A 25542-nucleotide genomic window follows, 5' to 3' on the forward strand; every position below is an offset into this window, starting at 1 on the left:
ACATGTTTCAATGCAGTTGGAGGATTCAATAAGGATGCAGGGTAGTAAAGTGTAGCAAATAAAACCTCGTACTCGGTTTGGTGGGTGGGTGAGTTGATAGGATAAAGAATTCCTCCATCCCCACTACTATAGCGACAGGGCAGCATTCCTTGTAGATTCTACCTTAACATACGCGTGTCGAGTGCAAGTGAATTCCTTTCCTTACATTGCTATAGGGAATGGTTTTCTTTTAGGAATATGAATCAAAATAACTACCACTACTCTAATTTAAAATTATCTCTCTCTCTCTCTCTCTCTCTCTCCCTATATATATATTTTAATGTTGTGAATACAAATTGTTATTTATAGGTTAATATGATACTATGAAACTATATAAGAAATAATTGGTGATTTGCCCTACAAAACAAGCGCTGAAAAAAAAAAAAAAATTGACCATTTTCAAGCTTGCAAATAAACAATAAAAAATAGCTAATTTTTATGGAATATGTATTCAATTGAAAACAATTTTTTAAGGGAAAATATTTTTTATCAAAACAAATGGAGCGAGAGTGAAAAATCCAAGAGAAAAAAAAAATCATATTTGGCTGGGATGAGCAATATAGTATATAGGAATAACGATATATACTACATCACTATTCCACTATGTTGATTGGCATTGTCAATTCACCATTGAATTTTTCTTTTCTTCTAATAAGGCAAATCTAAAGGTGAATTGGTAGTGTCATGTCAGTGCTAGTGGTGTGATAGATAACATTACTCAATATATATATATATATATCTCTTTTCTTTTTTTTCTTCTATTTTGCAGGATAAAATCGGAGAGCATAACATACAATGTAGCCCTTAACTAGGGCATGAATTTCCATGAAAAATAGGAACCTTGAAAATACTCTACAAAATTCTGTTTTGGCAGTTGATGACAAGTACATTTATATTTGAGATCTTTAGCTCCAAAGATTATCGACCCGCGATAAAAATTGAAGAAGATACAAGTCTATCGCGGCAAGAACCCATGAGCAGAAATTGCAATCTCAAAGGCTTGCATTCTTTCCCCACAAGCAAAGCCATTGCGGTCGTAAGATGATATTTCATTTATGTTTAGATCATTACAAGCCTTGACAAGCTCCTCACCAACACGTTTAGCAGCTTCCTGATAATCAAAACAGAACAATCACAACCATAGAGCAAAAAGAATGATAGTGGCCAAGATTTTTCCTCCACAAACATGAACTTTTACAAACATTTTTTCTACTTACTATGGTGCTACAAGGAGGATGCTGACGAATAGATTTCTGCAAAGAGCTTCCATAAAACAAACACTTGTTGTTTTGATCATCTACTAGCATAGCATACATCTGCTTGTCTGAACAGAATACTGAAAGCCTTGGTCTTGTAGGTGTGCCATTAAACTGGTCAACAATTAGAAATTATGGTTCTGATAGACTGGCAAAATAACTATTACTAATAAAATGTTATTTTTAGAAAATACTTAAACAGCACAGGAGTAGAATTCCCTTGTACAAGGCAAGATGTAAACTATAGGCTGTGAGACATATATATCAGCTTATGCCATAGAACCAAAGAAATGCAATGCAGTAGCATCACCTAGACTCATATTCTCGTCATAAGTCCAAAGAAAATATATATATATATATATATAGGAGGACTTGTATGCCAAAAGGCGATTCTTTAGCTAAAATTTAGTTAAACTTGCTAAGTCGGATATGAGTACTCTTAGAATTCAGACGAAACAACCTAGAGGGAACTTAATCCAGTTGAAACTACCACTACTTCCTCAACGTGAAATCAGGACCAGCCCACCAAAAAGTAGCAATGCTAAACAGGAGACAGGAAAAGAAAGCCCTATGCATCAAACTCACATATTGTCTTAAAATAAAGAAGAGAAGTCATACCTTCTTTCGCATCCTCCTGTTTCGTATTTTTGCACTTTCCTTTCTAGTATTTGCCCTCGCTTCGACAAGCAATGGCCTCGCAAAGAAATCTATGAAAAACCAAGTATCTAAGTAAACCAATAGTGATAAAAGTTGTTTACGCAGAGTTAAAGGTATATGTTGACTGGTTTTATATTTGCACATTTACATGTGCGCGCAGACACACAAAGAAACCCAGTAAGCATGAACTTATCACTATGTTCAGTACTGCAAGCATCTTCTATGCTTTGTGCAAACAGTTGAAAAGAACACATTCTAGCCACGGGGAGAGGGGGGGTTAGGAGGTAACTTGGTTGCACTTACTTCTACTCCGCATGGGAAGGAAGTTAAAGGGTTTTGAACAGATCCCAAAGACTGCAGAAGACTTGAATTGCAGCACAGGAGCATTCACAAGAGCCATACTGTGCAGTTCTAGAAAAATTGAAGTACCCAGAAGTGAGTAAGATCATGCTTTCGGAAAGACTTCCAAAGAGCTAACGTTTAGAAACACAACAAAAGATCGTTCAGGAATTTTACCAAACATGTCACGTGCAACCGTTCTAAAAAGTTGTGTTCCGCTGAGTACAGTCGAAGTCCTGCCAAAGGTCTTCCTTTTCTAATTCCAGTAAAGGGGGAGAGCAAGGGCCAAGGGACATGGTTTGTGGACTCCCACTTGGGAGAGAGAGAACTACTGCAAACTATATAAGCTCCACTTGTCAGTAGCCAAAAGTAGAAATTATTTACGGGCCGGAAGAAAAATAAAAAATCTAATTCCCAACGTCGTATTCTCAGTGAAGAAGTGCAACGGTTGGGGAGGGCAGTTAATGACCATTTGCAGCCCTCAAAAACTATAAAAAGCAACTCTCAGAACATCTTACAAACACTCTCTCTTCAACCCAAGTATAATAAATATTTGGACCCACACAAGAAAACGTGTGGTAGTTGGTGCAAAATGCTGATAAGTAAAATCAGACTCTTCTTTCAAACCGCCATTTAAAGCGGCTTTTTTCTTGACCCGTGAGCCAAAGAATCTAATAGATCAACCCAATTTGTCAAGCATTGCTTAGTTGTATTTGAGTGTTTCTTGGGCTGCCCGAACCCCACATATTTTGTTTGATGCCATTTTCTCTTACCTATTTTCTTTTGTTCTTGCTTAGAAGAAGAAGGTAAAAAAAAAAAAAAAAACACAACGATCACGAGTTAGGGCTCGCTTGGTTCGTGGAATGACTATTCTATTCGGAAAAAGAATAGCTATTCCTGGGAATAGAAGAGTGTGTAATGGAATAGCTATTCCTATTCCTTAGTTTGGTTGAAGCATTGGAATGGAGTGTGAAATGGAATAGCTATTCCTATTCCTTTGTTTGGTACAGTCCAATAGGATTGTGAATGGAATCATATTGTAATCAAATTTTCTAAAATACCCTTATGATACAAATATAATTTATTTTTATAAAGGACTTTTTTTTGTTTATATTATAAGGTATAAGAACACAACCAACACAATAAAATATTGATTAAAAGGGTACTTTCATAAACAAAGAAGATTCAAATTAAGCAAATCCTTGAAACTGCTATGTATCACTTTCAAATAAAATAGAAAAAAAAAAACTATATGTATATATATATGGTATAATTAAAACAAACCATATCTGGGGACTAATTAGAACATCCATGAACCTTGATGAATATGAGAAGTAGCGAAGCATCTTACTGGATGGAAGCAGCCGATATGAGGTCAAGCAATCATGGAATCCAACATGATATACAGAAATGAGAGTTCCAATGCATCAGATGAAGAAGAAACGTATCGACAGTTGTATGCCCTTCCAAGTCAAAATGCATCTCCAATAACTATAAGCTTTAGCTAGCAAGCTAGGATATTTTATCCTGAAGTTGAAGTGTTGCCCTCATGAATTCACTCCACTGTGCTTCTTCTGTAATTTTAGTTCTATGGCATTGGCAAGATAACTACTAAACTGGAAGTGTCATTCCATTTCTTTTACTATAACTACATTAGAAGAAAATTCTTGGAGAAAGCAAATGGTGTTGATGAATCTAACGGTGGAGTTCCATATCAAAGCACCCATCTAATTAAACCCTCAAAACCAACCAGAATAACAAAATCATAAGCCTAAGATGAACTACAAACACAAACACCCAATCAAGACCCAAGTTCGGCCATACCCCAAAAATCACCAAATCAAAACTCCTCTCGAAACCCAATTGGTTTGACAGCCAGAACATTTCAATTCAACCACAATTTGCAATCAATTAATCAACTACAAGTGAACAAGAACACCTAATCAACCCTTCAATCACCGAAACAAATACCCAAATTGATTTGAGCTTCATCAACCACAATCACCCGAAATCAATATGAAACAGAGACCGAAATAACGAATCTAAATCACAATACATGTCAATATAAGACCCACAAAGAAATAAGTACCAAATCACAATACATGTCAATATAAGACCCACAAAGAAATAAGTACCAAATCACAAAACACATCAAATGAAACCCTATCTTCTTCCAAAACCTTGAAAATTTAACAAGATAAGCCAAAGAAAAACAGAAAATGAGTGCAGAGAGTGAGATTTACAACAAGAAATGAGCGAGAGCGGGGGAGAGAAGAAATACCCAAGGCTGGAAAAATTAAACACTTACCCAGCTGATTCCTGTTTGGACACCGAGAAACACAAGGGCCAGAGTTGGGCCAAGGTCTGCCACCCCAATCGCTTTCCTCCGCACACCGACAATGGCCAAGCCACTGTGCTTCAATCTGCAAACGATTTTCTAGAGAGGGAGGGAGGGCGGAAGGAAGGAATGAAGAAAAGGGACAAATTGCTTTGAAAGACTCAAACAAAACAATGGGCATTTAAATTTTGAGGGAAACTATTTTTGGCTCGACGAATTACAAACGCCATGGCATTTTCTCTCCTAAACTATTAACTATAATACTAGACCCATGAATTATTATTTTGTACTCAAAACTCTTCTTCTATTAGTCAAAGGTCCCTTTCATCAATCAAACGCGTTAACTCAGACGCTCAAAATGACAATATGTTGTATAGAGGGTAAAGTGACAATGCTTTATAGTTCATGGGTCAAAGTGATACGTAGATCATATGAGTTAACGCTTTTGACTGACGGAATAGGCCTTTGATTAAGTGACGAAATGGGGATTTTTAATAATTCATGAGAGAAAGTGTCAAAGTATTGTAATTCATCAAGTGTTACAGTTGGTAATTCGTATGTTTGCTTTTGATAAATTGCCATCGGTACACAATCACATTTTTTTTATTTGATTTTAATTTTTTATTATTTTAATTTTAATTTTCTTTTTAAAAATTAAATAATATTTTATTATTTAATTAAACTGAAAAATATAGCGTCATATTGACTGTTGAATAAAAATAGACAACCAAAATTAAAAAATTCCCTGTAATGGAGGGTGACGTGTTTTACAAATTGTTCTTTTTAAATAATAATAATAATAATATAAAAAGTTATTTAAAACATACCATGTAAGTCTACTAAATGAATATAAAGAATAACATAAAAGTTCTTCTGTTTCTCTTGCTTGGATTCACAAACAAATAAACAGGGACAGAGAAATAAAGGTTTTGTGTCTTTTTGTATCAATGAAATCATTTTCTCCTCCACAAGCAAAGACTCTAATCTAAATCCCAAGCCAAGTACTCTATCTCTTAGTGACCGAGTCCATTCAAGAAACACATGTACACCCAAACTAAATTACTGTAATTTTTTAAATTATTATCCATATGTTTTTTCTTCTACTCCGTCTCTTCCTTCTCTTTCTAACTGACGTTCTCTCTCCCTTCATTTATTCTTTCTTCTCTATTTTCCTTACGTTAATACTCTTTCCCTCTCCCTCTTAACTATCAAAAGCCAAAAGTCCCACAACCAACAGGAGGGGAAAAAAAAGGAAAAAAATATAAAGCAGCATATATTTCAGATAATTGCTAACACTGTATAGATAAATTGTTTAAACATAATTGTAATTTGTATTTGAGTCTATCTTCGCTCCATTTGGGTATAATAAAGTTTGAATCATGGAATCTATTGTTTTACGGCTTTAAAAATATATGGGTATTCAAAATAAATGAAAAGAAAATCTCAATTTTGACTGTAAATTAGTATTTTCTTCTAAGCAGACATCAAATGTTTAATTCTGTAAGTTTTTGGTTCTATCTTGAATCAATATATATATATATATATATATATATATATATATATATTTTCTGTTTTCTGTACATGGTGCTGATCTTTCATTTGCAATTCAGTGAGATAGATTATGATCATAATATAAAAGAAAGAGAGGGACTCAAAACCTTGTTGACAAAGACGACACATTGGACTGGGTCTTGCAGATGTAGCGACTGCGTATACAAATATATGTAGGAAATGTAAAAAAAATTGAATGTGAAACAAATATCTAAAATCCAAAACACTATAGAAGAAGAAGAAGCGTACCCGAGAGAGAGATTTGTGAGAAGAAAGAGAGGGAGAGAGAACGTCCATGAGAGTTAAGAGAGACATTCTATCAAACACCTCCGGAGCCTCATCCAAAACATTAACAGAAAAGAATTACCACAAAAAACAAAACAAATCTATAATACCAATTAGTGATATCATAATCTTATCATTCAATTAGTGCAGTTCTCTCATCTCTCATCTCTAAGACGCTTGTAAAATCAACTTCAACTTGGAGAAAGAACGCACTCCATTTTATCCCTGCCAACATGTTATCAAATATATTTACATGATAAGAAAACCTTAATTATATTTCATACACGATCTTGATTCCCAAGAAATTGATCTTATAAACGGAAATTTATTCAAACGAGTTCAATCACAAAAATTCACTGGTTCAGGACACATGTCGCAATTCTAAACACTTTTACTTAAACCGGTTCAATTATCAAAATGTACATGTCTTTTGATTTTAAACACACAATCTAATCTAATCTAATATATCTAATATATATATAATCTAATCTAATTACATTTAATTGACAGTTGTTCTAGGGGAGTTTTCTACAGGAGAGTCTAATAATTTGACACGTGCCATTACATTTAATTGACAGTTGTTTAATTTAAATTAAACTCTGCCAGAAGAGGCTAATATCATGACATGTGGCATTCCATTAATATGAGAGTTTTCTACGGGAGAGTCTAATAACTTGACACGTGCCATTACATTTAATTGACAGTTGTTCTAGGAGAGTTTTCTACATGAAAGTCTAATAACTTGACACATGTCATTACATTTAATTGACAGTTGTTTAGTTTAAATTAAACTCTGCCAGGAGAGGTTAATATCATGACATGTGGCATTCCATTAATCTGACAAGTGATTATTTTAAATGAAACTGTGCATTTAAGTTTGTAAATCAAAACACACGTACGTAACACCTTTTCATATCGCTTCAAACTGCTCTCTCTCTCTCTCACGCTCAACTGCCTACAAAATATATAACTTTGTACTGCTCTGTCTCTCTTCCTCTATTATGCTGTTTTTTCCAATTGTTTCACAACCCTCTGAAATTTCACTCTATCTACAGCGAGTAAGTTTATTTTATCTCTTTTCAAAATTTAATTACCTTTTGAGACTGCCAATTAGATCTCCATCTTCTTCCTTGCTTTCTATTTGTTGAATTTCATTGAAATATGTTTATTTTAGATTCCTTTTTCAAATACGTTTATTTTAGGCCATATATGGGTGTAGTGAATTGATATTAGGGGAATTGGGAAAAATGGGTGTTAATGGCATTGAATTGGGTACTTTTGTTTGGTTGGTTTCTAGTTTCACAGAATATTTATCTCTCTGTTTCTTTCATCGCCCTCCCCGAAAGAAAAAAAATGACGGCAAATTGTTTAAATTTCAATTGTTTTTATTATGTTTACAAATTGCCATCGTTCAATGTTATTGTTTATCTTAACACTGTCATTCACTGTTATTGTTCGATTTGCTTTTATTATTTTTGATGAGTCTATTATTTATATATATATATTCCTTTTTGCAGTTCAAGGTCTACATTCTATTTTGTTTGATAACAATTGTGTTTTCCTATTCATTCCCCATAACCACAAATCAGTTGCTTTTCTTCGGTACTTATTTTTGGCATAAGAAAAAGTGTTGTAGAGGGAAATGAAATTTAATTTAAATTATTAGTATTTTTTCTTAAGAAGTAAGAAGATAAAATAAAAAATGCTCAATTTTTCAAACTAAGTATAGAATGATATTTGTCTTTTGTTTATGCATTCTGGAATAAAGTTTTCTCTCTTTGAAGGTGTGGACAAAATAAAATCATCATCTTTTTGTTAGTGTTGTATTATAACAGTTTTTTGCACACCTTTTAATTTTGATTATTAGTTTCAATATGTGATTCTTTTTTTTTTTTTTTTTTAATATATAAATTCTTTTATATTTGAAAGAAACTGCAGATACATATAGCAATTTCTATTCAAGCGCTAAGTTAATTAGTGTAATAGGTTTTCGCAATCTCTTTTTAATACAGAGTTTGTTATATTTTTCACATGTAATACAATTTGAGCATTTTTTTTTTCCTTTTATTAATTATAAAAAAATACAACTTGAGCATTTATGTTGTTGTAAATGTTATCTTAACGCTTTTATTTTTCTTGAAATTAAGCTTTATAGAAGGGTTTTTTTTTTTTTTCTGCTTCCTACTTGAAACTTTTTTTTTTTTCTTTTTCCTTTTTCATTTATGCATCCACTAATTATTATTATTTTTTCCTTCCTGTCAATTTTAGAAACAAAGTTGTGCATTGCACGGGTTTCAAGCTCGTTTAACATAAAATGACACTTAGTAGCATTTTAAAACGCCACATGTTGCAATTTTATGTCATCCTACTTAAAACTCCCCTATTATATATAGATTCTCTGTGAACTTTGGCGAGTCACAAACTCAATGCACAATGGAGCCGAACCCAGAAGAGGACTTTGGAATCAAAATCTACAATGCTCCACCCAATGACCCGACCCAAATCATTTCCTCTGATCCCCAGGCCGGTCCTGAAGTTGGCAGGAAACGGCGAGCAGTTGCCAAGGGAATGCAAAAAACCATATCAAAAACTTCGATGCTTGTCAACTTCCTACCAACCGGGACGCTTCTGACATTTGAGATGGTTCTCCCGTCCGTGTCCGGCAATGGCTTGTGCTCTCCTGTTAGCACCATGATGATTCATTTCCTTTTAGCCCTCTGCGCCCTCTCCTGCTTCTTCTTTCACTTCACCGACAGTTTTCGGGGCCCCGATGGCAAAGTCTATTACGGCTTCGTGACCCATAAAGGTTTGGCAGTGTTCAAGTCCGGGCTTGGTGTCGAAGTTCCAAAGGATGATAGGTACAAAGTTGGGCTCACGGATTTCGTCCATGCAATCATGTCGGTGATGGTTTTCATGGCAATTGCTTTCTCGGATCATCGAGTGACCAACTGCCTCTTCCCTGGACATGCAAATGACATGGATGAAGTGATGGAGAGTTTCCCTCTGATGGTTGGGATTATCTGCAGTGCCCTGTTCTTGGTGTTTCCAAATACTCGATTTGGCGTCGGATGCATGGCTGCCTGATTCTTATGGGGTTTGTTAGTTAACATGCTTGTTCTTCAGATACTATCAACTTCTGTACATCCTACAGTACTAACTAATAAGGATTTTATCACATTTATGTAATTTCTTTTTGTTTGTCATTAGTAATAATCGAGACATTAAAATCTCTATTATGATTGTCATGTCACTGTCGAGCTTTGACTCCAGCGCACACGAATGCGGAAAATGCAAGTTTGCTAATTATTGCATGTATTTTATTTATGGGTGTTTATAATCTAGTAGAAAATGGTAGAGGATTTGAAGCATTTCAATGGGTTCTCGGTAGAGAATTTGAAGCATTTCATTGGTAGAGAACTTGGAATCTTTTCCCGGAAAAAAAATGTACAAGCATTTTCTCTTTGAAGTGAGACAATGATTAAGGTATAAGGAACAGTATATAGAAATGTGAGCAAGATTATAGAGTGGTAGTATATATGACAACCTAACACCGAGTGGAATCTGTACAAGGTTCTCTCTCTCTCTCTCTCTGCAGTCCCTTCTGAAGTGCTCATCTCTATGAACTCTGAACTATGCTAGATATATTTCTAATTATACAACACTGGTAACACCCCCACCCCCCTCAAAAAAAAAAAAAAAAATTCCCCATCTCGTTTTAATTTAAAAATTGGAAGAAGAAAAAAAATTCTTCTCATTTCGTTCTCTCTTTGGGTCTCCCGCAACCCTGGTCAGTTAAATCCGAACAAAAGTCGGCAGCAAGATTTTTAGTCTCCACTAATCATCTGGCTTCAAGTAAAACTAATTATGCTTATCGATCCCCACAGCACCTGGCACCGGTTCCTTCTTGAAGTTTCTGCCACAAACAGAGCATCTCCCTGGGACCTTGGTAATGTGCAACAACGTAACCATCCTTGCACCCCTCATTATAGATCCTCTGTTCTTTCTCATACCGAACTTTCAAATTGCCCTTCATATCCGCAATCCAGATGCCCATTGCAACATCTTCTAGCTTAAACATCTGAAAATATCTCATTCATTTTGTCAGATTGAGAAACAAATGTTAAAACCATGTACTATGATTCAACATGCAGAACGGAATACAACTGGTGATTGTTTACTGTACCTTTAAATTTCCTTCTTTGTATCTCCTGTAAATTTCCTTTGCAATGTCATATGATACCACATAGCCAGGGCCATGCGCCCAAGGGGGATAACGATCTTCAGGCCATTCCTTCAGTAGCGTAGATAGTGGAGGTAGAAGCAAGACCCCAAACAAAAAAAATTACAGTTATAATATCAACAAAAGCCGAAGATAGAAAGGATTTATATACAGCTACTAATAGTCAAGCTAAGTAACAATCTAATCTTGAGTTCCTAGTCAATTAAACCTCAGTCCCCATTCGCAAGCCTTGCAAAAAGGGTCAGCAAAAAGAAATCGGATTGTGTATTTGAAATACTAAATAACTGCAAACAAACATGATTGGTAATTCTTTTCAGATCAAGGCGATGGAGCTATGGCACTAAGTCACCCATGCGAGATATATATAATGCTAATTGTTTCACTACATTGGGAACTAGCCACATATGCAGCAAAAGCTTACATGGTATTTATTTTCTTTCGCTATTACGAAATACAAACAATAAGCAAAGATTTGCGATGCTGAAAAGAGTTTTACATCCAGCAAGATTGAATGGCAAAGCTGAAACAACTGAAAGAAATTGCTAAATCAAATATTACGAGTTACCTCAGGACTGATGTACCACTTGCTATCAGGATTTCTATGTGGTCGGGAATCTGAATTTATGAGCCCAAAAAGCAATCCATGAGCCACATTGATCCTATTTAGAGAAGCTAGCACTTCATCCACACGAACGAATGCATCGTCATCTGTCTTCATGACAAACCTTGCTGAAACAACCTCCGTCTGTTGAAGAGGTGAGGTCAATGAGGCAATCGAAGGATTCTCCTTGTTTAAGAAAAAAAAAAAAAAAAGACTTTACCCCAAAAATGCAGATTGCTAAAGTTTTCCAGGTGATGAGGCTGTAGTAGTCAACAAAAGGCATCAACTGTATGTCTCCATATGTCTCTGCCTCATTCCATAGTTCCTCATTCACTATTTGGTTTTTATGCTGCAATCCCACTCAAAATTGATTAAAATTCAGCAATAGGCTTAAATAACTACTCAACTCAACGGGTCAAACTTTTATTTTGTAGTAAAAGAATTCAAAGCTATACAAGAGGAAGCTAGGGAAGTAATGAACAGCTAAAATTTTCATTGCAACATGCAACAATTGCAATCTAAGAGTGCCTAAGTATACTAATAGTAAATATCATAATCTAGTTTTAGACACTAACCAAGGCACCTGACTTGTTTCAAGGCTAAGCATTTTAGGCAGCCTGTTATATGCATGCCGTTATAAACAAAACAACAAGACCCATTCATAGAATAATCATCCCCAAGATGCAGAGTATCAATTTTTGTAGCGTGAAATCACCAAACTCTTTCACACAGAAGAGTTGTCACCCTAAACAAATGTTGTACTGCACAAAAGAAAGTTCTCGTGTGAAACTCACCAAACCGACAAAAAATCGCACTGCAACCGTCCCTGACCGCACTGCAGGATACTGCATCCATGTCCTTCGAACAGCCATCCTGCGCTTAAAATTGTTTGCAGTAGAGAAAACGCCGATGAAAAGATCCAGTGGTCTTCGAGGAGAGAGAGGAACTGATTTGAGTGCTTCCAAATCAATTATATGCTCGGAATCCTCTGATGTAGGTAAACCACTGGCGAGGACAGAAATTAACTTTAGGTCACCAGAAATTCTTATTTCACTAGCAAGCCAAGGCTCCAAAGTCTGAAAAGATAACCAGCCAAGACAGCAAATAAATTGAAAGAAACATTAACCTATCCACAAAATCATATATGCAACTGGCGCAAGAATGAAAAGATGAAAATAAGAAGGAAGAAGAAGAATAAGATTACTTCACGGAAAGCAAAGGATGTTATGTGCTTTCCATCAACTGTCATCTGGAGCCCCTCTGAACCCACTCTAAGTGTTGCAACAAATGGATAATTTTGCTTAAAAGGGAAGTATTTTCTGGTCTTAGATCCTTCTTGCACCGCTGAAGACCACCTTGACTTGTTGGAATGCGTGCTACCAAGGAGGAACTGGTTATCATGTTTCCCTAACATCTTGTTGCACTGGTCCAACTCATCCACTAGCATAAGAAACTAACAGTGTTATTATACAATGTAAATGGAAAATGAACTGAATTAAACAAACCTCATGGAAGAAACAGAAAACAAAAAGTATTGCTGCCCAATTAAAAAACCTCATGGAAGTATCTGGAAATGATTTCAGACTAAGACATTCTAAGAGAAAGAATAATGGAGACACGTATTGCTACAACTAAAGCTGATTAAAAGGTATAAATAACCATGGCCAGCTGCAAAGCCACTGTCTTGCATGGAAAAGCTTTTTGACTAGATACAACAATATGGTAAAACGAACAATACTAGGCTAAAAATAAAACCATACCAAGTTGTCAGTAACAGGTTGAATTGCATGTGGTACAAAACAAATATTTTAAAATAATAAATAGTAAATCAGTGTTGAATTCAATAAGCTGATCAATTAGACAGTTATCTGTACCCTTTTTTATTTTTTCAGGCGCAGGGGATGGACAACGCTCCTCTTCACCCCAATCATGAGCAACAGTCCAGGTGTTTTGGACAATGACAGAGTCCTCAGTTATCTTATCACCATGAAGCCTTACATTGTAATGCAAGATGATGGGCGGATCAGGCTCCCCTGGAAGCTGTTCCCCAGTTAAGTCGATACGGAAATTACCAAGAAGACCATTTGGAATTCCTATAATTGTAATGGCAGAACCCTGAGTCAGGCCACAGGGAACCCTCAACTTATATCCCCTATTATCAAGTTCTGTGGCATTCACTTTATCAAGAAAATGAGGGCACTGTTTCTCTTTTGCTTTCCCGTGTGAACTTTCATTTGCACACTGAAGTCTTTGCTCGTCAACTGAATGCATAAGGCTATTCCATGCACCTCCAGCTTCCTTAATAGCATCCACTGTATTAGGTAAACCCTGAGCGTGATTAATCAAGTGATTCAAATGTTTCCATGTCTGCAGACTTTTTTGCTCTTCATTGGACGTATTCCTCTGAGCAAAGAGAGCTAAGACTATGGTGTCAGTGGAAACCACTTTAGAAGCATTCTCCGGATTTTGAACTGCAGGTGGAACTACAGCATTCAGCCATTCAAGAGGATTACTGGTATTGGAGGAGAACGGACTTGTCAAATAACTCTCCCCAATAGGATTTTTCATAATACCATATCTCAGGATCAGCAGCATAAACAATGATGCAACTAAAACACCACCCAACCATTTTTTCATTCTACTGGGCACAAATACATCAATAGCTTTGAACCTGATTTCCATGGTAATTGAGCATTAAAAAAAAACCAGAGAACTAGCCGTTCACGATCATAATGTGCATCAAGAAACAAATTGTGCTCTACTACATGAATAAAGCCCTCCAGCCATAAATAAACCTGATCAGAAGATGCATATATGTAAGGATTTCACTTCTTGGAAGTAAATGCTTCAGATATTTTCATTCTCAGTCTGTTCTCATCTGATATCAAGTACCAGGTCATGCAACCAAGTTCTTGTGGCCTGAAAATTGACCGCTTGAGTACTCTGGAGTTGATAAATCTACCGCAGAAGTCGCTCATAAGGCATTTGACATAAGATACTCGCACTGATCCTATATTCAAAACAATCAGTCTACAAAAATATACAAGTTTGTGCAAAAAATTAAGTCAACAAAGTACATATACGTCTGTCCATCTAAAACCATGTAAACAAAAGGTTACCTAACTGATGATGCACTTTATTCATCGTAAAAGATGAATACTTCGTAAAAGAAAAACATGACCTCCATGGATTACTATCATATAGTGAAAACAGTTTTAATGAAACATATATAACTCACGGGGAGCTAAATAATGTTGGTACATGAGCCCTTGTTGACATACTCTACAATAAGCTTGAAATGGGTATTCATCCAGATTGATTATCAAGAAGTAGTACTTCAATGACATGGGTTGTTGTTCATTCCAGCATAAATCCTAAATTGACAATTGACTCACCCAATGTTCTTGAAAACACGGTCACGTCTCTCTCAAATTCATGGACATTTCTGTAAATAAAAGAAACCTATTTGTGTGTATGTATATATGCGTTTGTGTTGATACATATTACATAGACGTGTGTGTGTGATATTGTCAACAACTGTGCCAATAAAAATATGAGTTGACACCTACCCTAGCTCTTCAACATCACCTACTAGTTAAAAGCGGAGGTAGTGTTTACTTCTCTCTAGACATCTGAACAATAAACGTAATTTATTTTATGTTGACCAAGGGAACCAGAAGATTAGTGCAATAGTTTATTAATGAAGATGCGATGAACTGGTGGTCCTATTCTAGTAGCAGACAACAATATTCATATATTACAAGGAAACGATATCATGCAAGCTAAGGAGGATGGGGTGGTCCCATTACAACTCTTATTCTCAAAATATAATTCGTGAAATTGAAACCCTAACTTCAAACAGCAACAAATGTGATGCACAGACAAGCTTTGGGTTATTCCTGTACTTAATAGTATATTCTATTTAGTACAGTCATTTCGGCTTATTTTATATGACTTTGATTACTTATTCAAAACGAAACCTCTTTCTAGAATTACTCAACAGCCATTCTGGTCTTCTAAGGCCACCATTGACGCCGAACAAAAAAAAAAAAAAAAATCAGCCAGCTGTTCAAAAGCTCAACTATCTAACATTTCTCTGATTGATTGCTGAGAAAATGAGGGAAAAGCAAAAAAAAATAAATAAATAAAAGATAAAAAAATAATAATAATAAAAAGAACCGAATTCGAATCTCAAAAGCATAATTTAAAATATCCAGCTAATTGCAACACAAGAACAATTTTATAGTACTGCTTTTCTTTTCTTTGCTTCAATTTTCTCGGCAAACAAACAGAGCCTGCATAAACCAAAAGTAAAAGAAACTAGCCAGCGGACAGATCCGAACACATTAAATTAAGATACGACCACAGAAAGCCACTGAAAAAATCTTTAATTAAAAAAGAGCAGAAAAGGAAAATAAAAAAAAGGAAAAAATGAAGGAACCAAAGCTCGAAAATTCAGACCGCTGCCGATAACAGAGCAGAAAAAAAAAAAAAAAAAAAAGGCTTCAGAGTGAAGTTGAAGGCTTGGAGAGTAGAGTTGGTTACCTTGGAAATCTCCTCGGAAGAATGCCGGAAAAGTGAGAGAAAAAATCGGCGAGAAAATCTGAGGAACGGAGGGAGAGCTCGATCATATGTCGTTTGAAAACTTCAAGTCTACGCTTAACGGTGGTGGGAAAGAGTTGAATTGAAAAGAGCAAACTGTTCGTTCTGGTCTTTTATCATGACCAGACTAGTCCTTGAGTGAATGGAAAGTTAATGGAACCATCGCTTTGACTATTTTTCTATTTATTTAATTAATTACCAAAAAAAAAAAAAAAACAACCATACGATACAAGTAAAAGACGGCCTTCTTGAGTTTCGATTACGGTCACTTTTTGGGGACGACAGACATGTGCCAGAATGCCACGTAGGGTACGTGATGTCTCTTTTTGTGCGTAAGGCGTCGCCGGCCCGTGGATGAATGTGGTTTGAGGAAAAAAAATTTGAGTAATCTACGCACACTTCTCTATATCTATTTCTTAACTCTTATATCTCGCTTTTAAAATTTTAAATGAATTTGTGTTGGGTGTTTATTGGATTTAAATCTAATAATAATTTTAAAAATTATCATGTAAAATAAAAATATAAAAAGAAGAGTTCCAACAATAAGATCTATCCATAATGGCCATAATTTTGGTTTGATTGAAAAAACATCTTTAATTTTTTAAAAATGATTTCAATTTTTAAAAATCGTAAACTATTTTTTTTAATTTAAACATCTCATTTTCAAGTTAATAAACCAAGTTAATGCGTCGCAGAGACTGATACGGACCCATAAGACCCTTTGGGATAGGATCAATACTTGATCGGGACCTGTAGGACTTGAACTGGACCTAAACGGAACCTCGCCAAGATTTGGTTAAGACACTGCCGCCACTCAGTTAAGACACTATTGGGACTCAATTAGGACACAATTGAGATCTAGTCAAGACATTTTTGTAATTTAAAATTTAATATGATTGAATGAATATATATATATTTGTGATTTTTGTACAAGTAAAACACCTACGTAAACAAACGGAGCCTAAAATAGTACCAATTTTGTTTTGTTTTAGCTCAAAGGAGTAATTACTCATTTTTGAAGTAAGGAGAGAAATAAAGCTCTTGAGGAATTTTGGACAAATTCATTCATTAGTGGTGATAGGCTTTTAATCTTTGTCTCCGGCATTAACTTAACCCACATATGGGGCAACCCAAAAATAAATTATTGACATAAAAGTAAAAATTGATTTCATTTTTTAAATAGTATTTTATGTTTTAAATTGTTTGTTAGTATTTTTTTATTAAAAACAAAAAACAAAAAAGAAAGTTTATATTAAGGATAAAAATTCCGTTAAGAAAGTGAAATTCACTTGAATTTTTTAATAGGTAGTTCTTTAAAAAATCACGTGGCTAGCTTTTACGTACTAATTAAAAAATAATATACGAATGATATGCTAAGGAGTAAGGAATACATAGCTAGGGCGGGGTCTTTGGCAACTCAAATTTGCTTCTTTTTTTTTTAAAAAAAAAAAATTATACAAATATTATTTTTATATCATGCCCTGTCATCTCCTAGATAACTAGGTAATTTACCTTTCTACCCTATTAAATAAATAAAGCAATAAAAAACTTTATTTGGTAGTTTTAATTAAAGAGTTTGTTGGAGAAAATGAATGTCCAATTTTTAATTCTTGTTCGATGTAAACACGGTGGCTTGAGATTGAAGGGCAGGCCGGGGCCGGTAGCTGTGGAAAAATGGGAAGCTAAAAGACAGCCGGATTTACAATGATATCCCGGCTGTTTTGTAGAATTACAAGTTAAAGGTAAAGATAAAAAAATGAGAAATAGGGTCCGTTGTTTGCGGACGAAATGTAACTTTCGAGGACGGCCATGATGATGAAGGGGGACAAGGTGACAGTCGAGTTTGCAGACGATTGGCCAAAGCCCAACCACAAGACGCCACCTAATCACCCACGAGACTAGACTTTGTGTTTAATCCATGTTAATTAAATTAAGCAAACAATATATGGCACCGACAGCGTACCAATTTTGGTGGTGGTGACCACTAGGACCCAATTCCTTGCTTTGTGGATGGAACAATGATAGAAAAATCCGTACACGTGTTAAGAGTGGAGGAACAGAGAGATCTATCGATCTCTTTACATTACATGAGTAATGATATAAAGAGGACTATAGTTTTTTTTAGAGTCATTCAAAATATAATATGACATTTAAAATTACAAATAGATCAAAATTCAATAATGATTATCTCAAATTCAAAGTAATTTTAAATGACTTTATAAGGACTAATTATTTTTATATCATTACTCTTTATACATGTGACATGTCATACTGTCATGCATCTTTCATCCACCTAACAAATCAACCGACTATGTCCTAATAAACGTGGTCTTTATGGATGTTTCTTCTTTTTCTTTTCTTTTTTCCCTTTTGTGATGAATTAGATGTCTATGTTATGGAAGCTTTCACGTGAATGTAGCCATTTCCTGATGGTTTGTGATGTGCATGTGCAATGGGGAAATTATTGTATGACACTTTACAAATTTCTTGCATTATTCTTTTTTTTTTTTTTAATTATGGGTATTATTAGGGCAAATGATACTTTGTTCCCATAAACTTTAACTCAAGATCTTCCTTTGACCAAATAAAGGGGGGCTGAACCGACCATCTACAATGATCATGAGTCGGCTCAGCCACCCCAAATGTGCCCTCTCAACCCAGCGAGTTTCGGGTCGAAATTGGTACCAAATTGCGTCTCGACAAACTTTTGGATGGAAGATATATCTTGGACTTTTCAGCCCATTTTGCCCATGACATCCGGGCTTTAATTTCAGCCCACCCTATATGGTTTGATGATTTAAAATTGCTTCCTGTGAGCCCCGAGGCTAAAAGTGTGCTGTTGTTTATCTTGGTTTACCCATCTTCTCTAGCTTTTTGGTTTAATACAAAATATTTTTATGAATTTGAAAATAATAATAATAAAAAAAAATTACAAACGTTGGTTTGTTAATATAAGTTTATTCGTTTTTTTTTTTTAAATTTTTTTTTTTTAATATATATACTTTTCCCAAAATATTTTAATGTGATATATAAAAAAGAAAAAGAAATTAAAGCAACTGAAATAATGAAAATAAAGGAGTGATATTTGTGAAATTAGATCAAAACGAAGAAAACAGAATAGCTAATAGAAATTAATAATAACTTAAAACTTAGACTAAACACTCATAACTTGCATTCAAACCAAATAAAAGAATGGCCCATTAAATAAGGCCCACGATCACACATAAACCGAACAACATTTCATAAACCCACTCCTTTCAATTATTCAACTAGCAGTAATGGTCTAAACCGAACCCACGTGCCAATTGCCATGCATGAAGACCACGAACATGAACATGTGGGGCACATAACTCAGTCTGAGGCTGTCGTCCACGTTCACACATTAGCACTGAACACGCCACGCACGTTAGATGGGCAGAAATAGCGCAGTATACCAAGGGTACGTAGAAGAAGAAGAATAATAATTCCAAAAAAATTTAATTACTTCTTCATTAGGGCATATGAATCTCTCTTTTCCTTTTTCTTTGCGAACAAGAAGTTCTACGCATTTAAGAATTTGGCTACGATATCATATACGCTTCAAAAAATAATCATACCAAATGATTGTGAAGGGGGAGTAAGAATTTAATCGCCCCTGCATGTGACAAGACAAATATACAATTTACAATTATTAGATTCTTCATATTATGAGGTTATTTAATCATAATCTTATCAAATTATTAATTGGTAAAATAAGACAAGTGATTTTCCCGTGTTTATGCTTTCATATATATAGAGATTCAAAAAATATTTTAATGCTATATATAGATTTCGGTATCTTGTTTTATTTGTATTATAATGAAAATCATGTTGAGATATATTGAGTATTATGTTACAAATTTAACTTAGTAATAGGAACCAATAGTTAGAAGCAAGAGACCCATGGGCCATGGACTATACTAGTAGCTAGTTATAATAATTTTATTGTTTGAATTGCTAGTAATTTAGACAATAAATTTGAAACAGTTTTTATTAAACTCACTTATTTAAGTAGATTCGGACATTTCACCTTTTTTTTTTTAATTGAATGAGGGAAAATGATTACAAGGAAGGATCTTTCCCATTTCTGATTCGGATGGGAGAGAGAATAGGAGATCTTGTGGTAATACTTCCAAAAACAAGATAAAAAACGACTAATTTAATTAAAACATGTGCCCAAAAATTAATACTACGAGACTATTTCAAAGCATTCGGAAAATATAGCCCCGTAAGAGCATTCCCAATGGAAGAGCTAAATGCTACTTTTATCTAGAATAGCTCTTCAAATGTTCAAAAAACTTCCTACATTGGATGAGCCAAAAATAAATGTAAAATAGATATTTGATTATAAGAGCTAAAAAAAAAGTTAAATGTAGCAGCACTTTTTAAGGGAGCCATTTATCTTTTATTGTTTCTCTCACCTGTTTTATTTTTTTCTCAAATCGTTTCTTACTTTTTCTCTGCATGTTCTCTTTTTTCCAAAACTTTTTTTACTTTTAATAATATTTTAATAGAATATATAGAAATATAACTAATCGGATGTAGAGACATTTAAAAATGGCTTAACTAAACTAGATAAAAGTGAGTTTTAAAGAGCCATTTCACATAAAAATATGGTTCATCCATTAAGAATGCTCTAATAGTTTTCTTAACATTCTCATCAGTAAATGGATGAAGATTCAGATTTTAAAGTGGACAGCAAAGAAGAGCCGTTGGATATAAGGGCCCGGCCCATACTGATGTCGCTCAGCCGGCTTCTGTAACTTGAAAAAACCATGCACAACTTACGTACATAGTTTGTGCATGGTGGCCTGGTGGGGGTCCCAAATGAGTTTAGCAAAGCAAAGCAAAAAGGTCAAGAGTTTTGGCCATAATTACAATATTTGCCAGTATGGCATCAAAGTCCAAAGCTCAGGGAGTTAATTGCCCTTAATTATATTATCAACTTGCACGCCTAAAATAGTTGGTAGATCTTGTTTTAATCTCGTATCACATATTTCCGAAGTTTTATTCAAAAACAAGAAACATGCACGGAATTTAAACTTACTGGCCATGAAGTTTTATTTAAAAACAAGAAAAACAAATGATGATAATTAAGCAGTCGTAAATGATGATGTGGAGAAAAGATCCTCTCTAGTCACTAGAACTTAGCAAACTGGAGATTTGAAGCACATCTCCCCTTGGGCAGCACCGGGCATTCGATGAGTTCAGAGCCGGAAGTGTCGACACACACGAAAATCTGGTAAAGTTGGCTGTTACCGGCAGAATCCTTGTTGCACTCTATCCCAGGGGCGTGGCCGATGGCCTCTTTTATGGCGTCCACAATGCTTTCCAAGCTGTAAAATCCATCATCTGGCTCGATGCCAGCTTTGTTGAGGATTTGTAGGAGGTTTACTTTCTCCTTCAGTTTAAGAGCTGCTTCGAAGTAGTCACGCTGGTCAAGTTCTGACTCTGAGCAGGTCCCGTGTTTCTCCCATTCATGTGACCAGAACCTGAACCCATTGCTACTCGGGCAGCTAAGTGATGGCCACTTCTTTTCCAAGCTGCTCATCAACTCTGAAATCTGCAGTACCCATTAATTATGTCAACGCCAATCACAAAACAAATTCAAGTGTTTAATTAATTTGATTCCCATTGTCTCGCCTAGCTAATTTCATGGACTAATAGGACAACAAAAGGTTTATCCTAATTATATATAATTAATGACCATAATATAAAAATATCAGTTTTGAACATTTATTTACCAGAAAAAATGTGATGTCTAGATTTCTTTAATCTCTTTTACCGATGTATATGGAATATCCAACTGCCAATTTATTTTTTATTTTTTAAAATTACTTAAAAAAAGAAAAGGACAAATCGAAAATCTCAAATATTGTTGGACATTTGATCGAAGCCTAGACCTGTTTTTTTAACCATACTTGCCACCCTATGCATTATATAGTGATCACTTTGGTCTTGCCCATAAAACAATATATATAGAAGAAAAAAAAAAAATTATATTTGTTTAAGCAAATAAAAAAAACTTCCGTAATAAGATATATTTTTGTAGATAATTTGAAAGAGGAAGGCAACAAATGTTAGTAACCTGTGATTTATCGAAGACACTATCGGGATCACAGTTGGAGGGGTAAGAGCCATCTTTGTAATTAGGCCAAAGTCCATGAATGCCGAAATCTGCGACAGGCTTTCCTGTCTTAGGATAGCAACATGTGTGCTTTGTGTCACAGTATGCTCCTGGCCACTGCAAATTAAGATATATGTTTCAAACAAATTAATAAAGTTTTGGAAAACCTCAGAGGAGATGAAAAAAAAACTAGACCAAACTAATTAGTATTACCTGTTGAACGAAGTAAAAGAAATCAAAATCCTGTGAAAGACAAAGGAGTGAGAGATATTGCAGGATCAAAAGTTTGATCAAGATTGAGCGTTTGAGTTCCATGTCTAAAACTCGTTGAACAACTCAGTGGGGTAGTTAGGTTATGATGAGCTCGGAGGAATGATAGACCTACTATGCAGTAGAGGTTTGGTTGAAGCTATATTTTATAGGCAAAAAGGAATGGTTGTAGATAGAATATGCGGGACAGTATATGCTTACAGCTTTACGAACCTTCATTAACTTATTTCTTTGCTTGCGTGTGCACAGATCTCACGCCTGTTTTTATATATATATATATATGTCTTTGGCTTCCCTTTTGGTATTTCCTTTGATCTTTGTTTAAAAGCGTCGTTGGCTTCCCTTTTGGTATTTCCTTTGATCTTTGTTTAAAAGCGTCGTCTACTGTATATATATATTTTCCTTCATATTCAATGCAAAAGTGAGGAGATGGGAGTGAAACCTTAGTTTTGAAGGTTGTTGAGTTGTCCATGTCTTGTCCTGGCTCATTAGAGTTTGATCGATATTCAAATTATAAACTCTTTTTTGAGTTGGTAGTTGAACAATATTGGTTAAATGAGTAAAAAATTTCATTTATCAATTTAAATTTTTGGAGTAACTTAAAAATTAATTTATGATGATATCAAAAATACAGTTAGTGTTGAAATGATTAGTTAATGCATCATTTAAGTTGTATAATAAAAATTAACTCTTAGATGCAATTGTATATAAATTTACTAAATTATAACATTACTTCTAAAATAAAATGGAGGTTAAAGTTGGTAATTGAAAAACATCCAATTCTCTTGAAATTAATTTAACGTGCAAAATGGTCCCATACGTGCTTTTCAAAAAGCTATGTTTTGGTTTGGGTAATTATATAATAAGTCCATGAGTCAACCCTCCAAAATTTAAAAATCGTTAAGTTTTTTTTTTTACAAAAATCTCCTTCTTGGTTTAATCGAAATGACAATAAAATTTCTACCATTAAAATTTTTTAACAGCCGTTAGTCTCAATTAAAATGCACCGTTCAATCTCATCAAAATATTAATTTAATTTTAAAATTTAAATCTAAAAATAAAAATAAAATAAAAATTGAACCACCCCTCCACCCTAGGGGTGGCTCGCGGCCACTCCATGGCCAAACCACCCATGGGGTGGCTCATAGGCCACCCCCAGGGGTGGGCAAGGGGTGGCTTGCAGCCACCCTATAGGGGTTAGGGGCTGTTGCCACCCCTTCAATTATTTTATTTTATTTTTAGATTTAAATTTTAAAATTAAATTAATAAAAAATTTAATATTTTAATTAGGTAAAACGATGCATTTTGATTGAGACTAACGGCTGTTAAAAAATTTTGATGGTAAAAATTTTATTGTCATAGAATAAATTTTCAAAAAAAATAATTTAAGAATTTTTAAATTTTAAAGGGTTGTGTCAGTAGTACTTATTATATAATTACCCTTTTGGTTTTTGTCCTTGTACCGTCTGCCGAAATGACAAACTGACATCGTAGGTTTTGGTTTTTTAATGATGTAGCAGCACAGTTTCAAACGTAAAACATCCAATAAACAACTAGAAAAAGCAACATGTCGCAATTCTCAAGCAATTGCGTTAATCTTTTCTCTCCAAACTTGACTTAAATATATAGATACAGGTAAATTAAGGCGTTGAAGCTTATCCCTGCTGTACTGTTATGTTCAATACGCAATTCTAACTCTTAAAGTTGATATATAATGTTGCGTGCAAGCCAATTAACTTGTTCGTTAAATAACACTTTCCCATCTCATCGATCTCCAATGGATTGACAAATGACTAACTTCCGATTGGAGAGTCAGAGTCAGACACGTACACATCATGGATGGCAATGTACGTGCATGTTCATTCATTCCGAATTGTGAGAGCCATCTTTTTTGTTGGCATCTCAACCAATTAATTAATTACTTTCAGTACTAGGCATCAGATTAGGATAAGGTTAATTTACACAAAACTAAATGACTCGGACGTACACTTCCTAATTTATAGATGATCATCCTCTTAATTAGGCATTGATTCATCTTGTGGCGCAACCAGTATGAGGATAAGTTATAGCTATGGTTTTCCTCGTTAGGATGGAAAGAAATTGACATGTAATCTGTAGTTGAAATATAACACTTGACATCTCATTAGAATTAAACTTGACATTAATTAACGAATTTAAACAAATTATAGTATATGAATGGAAATATAAATTCCATGGAATTTGATTTATATATATATAGCCATTAGGGAGTGATATCATGGGAATTTTTTTGTAGAAATTGCTAATTATATATATATATGCAAAATTTTACTTATGTAATTAAATTAGCTAAACAAAAACAAAGATCATAATATATAGTATTACTTTAATTGGCTGCGTTTCTTTGTTTTATAAAGTTGTTGTTATCCTTTCATTGCCTCACGTACAGGAAGCATGAAAAATGAAAACCATCGTCTTGATCATGAGGTGATCTTTTCATAATGTGAAGGGCCAATTTGTCGTCAATTGCAAACTTTCTCAAATGTGAAAGCAACATGCATGCGGTTGTGATGGTGATTGAAAGGAATTGCAGATCGATTAGATTTCCTGGAAAAGAAACATGGATCTCCTAATTAACCTAACTAATCACCGTCAAAATTGTTTGAATTTGTGGGGTCTCTTTCTCCGACATGTCATGGCCGCAAGTGTTAATTAACAAACATGTTGACTAATTTGCAGTTTGCTTTGCACGCAATCTTCCTTAATTACCTAGCTAGCTAGTTACCGGCATGGTCCATTGTATAAATAAAAGCATATAAGTGGATGCCGCAATTAGGCTTACATAATGGACCTAATGTAATTAAGTAAGCTCCAAAGTTTTCTCAAATTGGGAGAATTTGAAAGGGAAACGATGCTTGTAAAATGAATTTTCATGTACATTTCTTTTACAATTTATCAAAATTTTAATTGGTGTGCCATATAATAAGCCCCCAATAAGTGGGCATTCTTAACGTACTTAACCGGTCCTAGCAGGCCCATTCTAGACAAGCCTTATAGGCTGGTCGAACCTAGCTAGACAAAGAAGGATGGGCGCACAAGCATTAAAAATGATCGGGCGCGCGGTGTCTAGTATATCGTAGTCTTACTCCCACCTAGACCCAGCGAGATATATACTTTGGGCTTGACCTTCTTTCTCTTTGGTATACTCTCAATTAAGAATTTAGCGTGCGATGATCAACT

General features: G+C 34.7%; 4 protein-coding genes across 7 annotated transcripts; 1 reads left to right on the forward strand and 3 right to left on the reverse strand.

Annotated features, from left to right (window-relative positions):
• Positions 1-813: 813 nt before the first annotated feature.
• On the reverse strand, positions 814-4848 carry LOC132180016 (uncharacterized). 4 transcript variants are annotated; one of them, XM_059592852.1, is made up of 6 exons: positions 4600-4690; positions 2469-2629; positions 2256-2363; positions 1914-2002; positions 1257-1409; positions 814-1150 (listed from the first exon to the last, which is right to left on the reverse strand). In XM_059592852.1, the coding sequence occupies exons 2-6, from the start codon at positions 2473-2475 to the stop codon at positions 995-997; spliced, it is 513 nt and encodes a 170-aa protein (XP_059448835.1). In that variant the 5' UTR covers positions 2476-2629; positions 4600-4690; the 3' UTR covers positions 814-994. The 4 variants fall into 4 exon arrangements, with proteins under 4 accessions (XP_059448835.1, XP_059448836.1, XP_059448837.1 ...); XM_059592853.1 differs by having other exon boundaries at positions 2469-2622; positions 4600-4689; XM_059592854.1 differs by lacking the exon at positions 4600-4690 and adding an exon at positions 2711-3419 and having other exon boundaries at positions 2469-2622.
• A 2611-nt stretch (positions 4849-7459) lies between these two features.
• LOC132180073 (protein DMP9-like) lies at positions 7460-9599 on the forward strand. Its single transcript, XM_059592918.1, has 2 exons — positions 7460-7523; positions 8859-9599. Exon 2 carries the CDS (start codon positions 8899-8901, stop codon positions 9547-9549), a length of 651 nt encoding a protein of 216 aa, XP_059448901.1. The 5' UTR covers positions 7460-7523; positions 8859-8898; the 3' UTR covers positions 9550-9599.
• A 344-nt stretch (positions 9600-9943) lies between these two features.
• Positions 9944-16063, reverse strand: LOC132179348 (beta-1,3-galactosyltransferase GALT1). Its single transcript, XM_059592051.1, has 9 exons — positions 15852-16063; positions 14102-14316; positions 13181-13977; positions 12511-12746; positions 12101-12382; positions 11527-11655; positions 11271-11450; positions 10649-10756; positions 9944-10543 (listed from the first exon to the last, which is right to left on the reverse strand). Exons 2-9 carry the CDS (start codon positions 14116-14118, stop codon positions 10334-10336), a joined length of 1959 nt encoding a protein of 652 aa, XP_059448034.1. The 5' UTR covers positions 14119-14316; positions 15852-16063; the 3' UTR covers positions 9944-10333.
• A 4716-nt stretch (positions 16064-20779) lies between these two features.
• Positions 20780-22554, reverse strand: LOC132178956 (ribonuclease 3-like). Its single transcript, XM_059591540.1, has 3 exons — positions 22267-22554; positions 22015-22170; positions 20780-21489 (listed from the first exon to the last, which is right to left on the reverse strand). Exons 1-3 carry the CDS (start codon positions 22366-22368, stop codon positions 21067-21069), a joined length of 681 nt encoding a protein of 226 aa, XP_059447523.1. The 5' UTR covers positions 22369-22554; the 3' UTR covers positions 20780-21066.
• Positions 22555-25542: the final 2988 nt, after the last annotated feature.

Source organism: Corylus avellana, chromosome ca4, assembly GCF_901000735.1.
Source record: "Corylus avellana chromosome ca4, CavTom2PMs-1.0".
Classification (NCBI taxonomy): Eukaryota; Viridiplantae; Streptophyta; class Magnoliopsida; order Fagales; family Betulaceae; genus Corylus; species Corylus avellana.

Bases quoted from the DNA above. Each gene is read 5' to 3' on its own strand.
- LOC132178956 (XM_059591540.1), bottom strand. From the start codon at position 22,368: ATGGAACTCAAACGCTCAATCTTGATCAAACTTTTGATCCTGCAATAT. The intron at 22,171-22,266 runs GTAATACTAATT...CTTAATTTGCAG, and splicing joins TCTTTTACTTCGTTCAACAG to TGGCCAGGAGCATACTGTGA. The intron at 21,490-22,014 runs GTTACTAACATT...TGGGTACTGCAG, and splicing joins GTGTCTTCGATAAATCACAG to ATTTCAGAGTTGATGAGCAG.
- LOC132179348 (XM_059592051.1), bottom strand. The intron at 11,451-11,526 runs GTAAAGTCTTTT...CCTCTTCAACAG, and splicing joins TAGCAATCTGCATTTTTGGG to ACGGAGGTTGTTTCAGCAAG. The intron at 10,544-10,648 runs GTACAGTAAACA...AGATATTTTCAG, and splicing joins ACAAAGAAGGAAATTTAAAG to ATGTTTAAGCTAGAAGATGT.
- LOC132180016 (XM_059592851.1), bottom strand. From the start codon at position 4,810: ATGCCCATTGTTTTGTTTGAGTCTTTCAAAGCAATTTGTCCCTTTTCT. The intron at 2,003-4,599 runs GTAAGTGTTTAA...GGTTTTTCATAG, and splicing joins TCCAAACAGGAATCAGCTGG to ATTTCTTTGCGAGGCCATTG. The intron at 1,410-1,913 runs GTATGACTTCTC...ATTGTTGACCAG, and splicing joins ACAGGAGGATGCGAAAGAAG to TTTAATGGCACACCTACAAG.
- LOC132180073 (XM_059592918.1), top strand. From the start codon at position 8,899: ATGGAGCCGAACCCAGAAGAGGACTTTGGAATCAAAATCTACAATGCT.